The 2,503-nt window shown below is 44.0% G+C and overlaps 1 protein-coding gene across 1 annotated transcript; it reads right to left on the bottom strand.

The window, feature by feature from the left end:
- Window positions 1-504: 504 nt before the first annotated feature.
- LOC104825988 (BI1-like protein) lies at window positions 505-2,148 on the bottom strand. Its single transcript, XM_010558471.2, has 4 exons — window positions 1,736-2,148; window positions 1,526-1,639; window positions 1,029-1,186; window positions 505-925 (listed from the first exon to the last, which is right to left on the bottom strand). Exons 1-4 carry the CDS (start codon window positions 1,992-1,994, stop codon window positions 719-721), a joined length of 738 nt encoding a protein of 245 aa, XP_010556773.1. The 5' UTR covers window positions 1,995-2,148; the 3' UTR covers window positions 505-718.
- Window positions 2,149-2,503: the final 355 nt, after the last annotated feature.

The following is a 2,503-nucleotide window of genomic DNA, read 5'->3' as shown; positions in this document are numbered from 1 at the left end:
ATGTGACGGGGTATTTCTCTTCTTCTTCTTCTTCTTCTTCTTGATAAAGAAAGTCTTTCGCTTTTGCCAGTTTCCTACTGCAGACCAAGATTTGATTTCTTGATTAACTGGTCATATTTCAAAGGGGAAAAAAAAACAAGAACCTTCCAAATTGTCTCATGTTTTGCATGTGAGCTCGTATGTCCTTTAATGTTCAATCACAGGGCAAGTTGAAGATAATTAAATTACATGAATATTCGATCATGATAACGAGTTTAAGCGACTTAATGAAGAGCAGTGGCTCTCTTTCTTGTCCTAATCAAGAGGAAAAAGCCGCATTCCTCGTGACATGCATGGCTTGAGGACAAGATTTCAGAGAGGTCTCCGTTTTAATTTTAGCTTTGGTTTTTGTCCTTCATCTCTGGTCTGCGTCGGATGCACAAATGTCTTTCCTGTCTTATTTTGGCATTTGTTTATCCACCGCCACATGAGCAAGTTGACCCTCTCTGGCTTTACGCTGTTTAATTAATTCTATGGTCAGGATGCAATCAGAATCACACTTACACATCCAACCACACGAGCATATAACCGCGCGATCAAATCATGACCTGATACATGCGTCTATGCAGAGATTTACAATGTTGGACAAATGCGTTTTTGGTCTTGTTAGCATATTCTCTCAAATGTTGCCGCCACCAATACCATGATCGCAGCCCAGAAGCAGAGAGTGCACCCTTCTTCAACTGTCGGAGGCTCTGAAGAGAGTGAGCAGAGACAGGAAGAGGTTGATGATGTCTAGGTAGAGAGAAATCGCAGCCCAAATGTACTCATCGTACGAGTAACGCTTGATCAGATTGTCCGTGTCGTATATTATGTATCCGCTGAATATTATCGACCCCAAGCATCCGTATATCATCACCCCTATCCTACCCAATGGGAACAGAACCTGCACCCACCAAAATGCAGAAACTCACTCGTATAGTTTTAAAAGGTCCATACGCATACCGTGTACGAAGGCCGGATCTGTAGGAAGAAACGGTGGCAATTACCTGTACAAGGGCAAAGACGATAAGCACGATGACGGAAGCGAACAAGAAAGGGCCGAGAAAATTGAAATCGTATCCTTTCTTGGAAGCCCAGAAGGTGTAAAAGGTGAGGGCAAGCACCACGGCCGTTGTCAGGATAACTGACTCCAGAATGATTTTCCCTGTTGCAATCGCAAGTTTCTAGACTCGTTACATACCAAAGTGAATGTCTACTTGTTGCTCTTTGTTGCTTTCTTCCATGTCGGTGTTAACTTGAAAGACAAGTATGTGCAGATTTATAATCGTGTTGGAGGTTCATTTGAAGGCAAGAAACGAATATATGCTGAAGCAAGGAAATCCCCCCGCAAAGAATCGGTTTTCTTTCTCTCTGCTATACTTTCATGCGATGAAAAATTGGGAATCTATCCTTCTGATTTTGAAGCTAATCACCAAAAAATAATGAAATTCGAACACTAAGATTAGATGAGCAGATGGAAATCGGATCGATTACAGAGACTTACCACTTGTGAAGGCACAAGTCAATCCGACGGCAAAAGCAAGAGCCAAAGTGAAAATCCCCAGTAGAAAGTAATTCACCGGATGCTTCTGATGGTAATAGTACAACGGACACATCACTGCCAAAACAGAGAAGAAACCAATTCGGCTTGAAAATTGATTTCAACGTTTAGACGATTTCGATTCCGAAAGAATTATGAAGAATGTTCACGAACCTATGAAGGGCGTGATGATGAGGACTATGTAGAGCGCCAAGCCGGCTCCGGTGGTGGCGAAGAACAAGGCGATCGGACGTACGGAAACCACCGTGGCCGCGACGGCGATCGTCGCCAGCAGCTGGAACGCGATGATCGAATACACCTTTCGGATGAATCCCCACCGGAACTCGGGGCTCTCCAGCATCGTCGGATACAGAGGCCTCGCTACACCGAACTCCACGTCATTTTTCCGGTAGGGAAGGTTCCACTGATACATCTCCGTGAGCGCGGGAAAAATACGGTTTCGGATTCAGAGAAAGCAACGGGTTGAAAAACGCGGGAGAGAGACAGAGGAAACTACGGAGGAAGAAAGTTCGAATCAGCGATTGCGATTCTTCGTTGCGGGAGAAATGCCGTGTTTGGATTCCGAGAAACGGCGAGAAAATATATAAAGCGGTTACGACGGGGAGTGATGAGAAAGTTCGTGAATGAGGTGCAGGATACGGTGACACGTGGCAATGATCGGAGACGCATCACACGTGGCAAGGACGGTCTTGAAATTTCTAGATTCGCACAGGGGAATGTGCTTTTTAGAAGTGCGGTATGAACATGTTCCCGGGTTTTCTGGATTTATGTAGTTGAACCGGTCGGTTTACCTATACCGGATTAAATTATTTTGTTAACTCCTTTGAGTGTACTATCTCGCACCTATCTATATGAATTGCTTATTGACTCCATGCAATACGAATAACGAATTTTCTCTTTCAGATTTGATTTCTTGATTAA

This window comes from Tarenaya hassleriana, unplaced genomic scaffold, assembly GCF_000463585.1.
Source record: "Tarenaya hassleriana unplaced genomic scaffold, ASM46358v1 Cleome5, whole genome shotgun sequence".
Lineage (NCBI taxonomy): Eukaryota > Viridiplantae > Streptophyta > Magnoliopsida > Brassicales > Cleomaceae > Tarenaya > Tarenaya hassleriana.
This window is presented reverse-complemented; position numbering and strand designations above follow the sequence as displayed.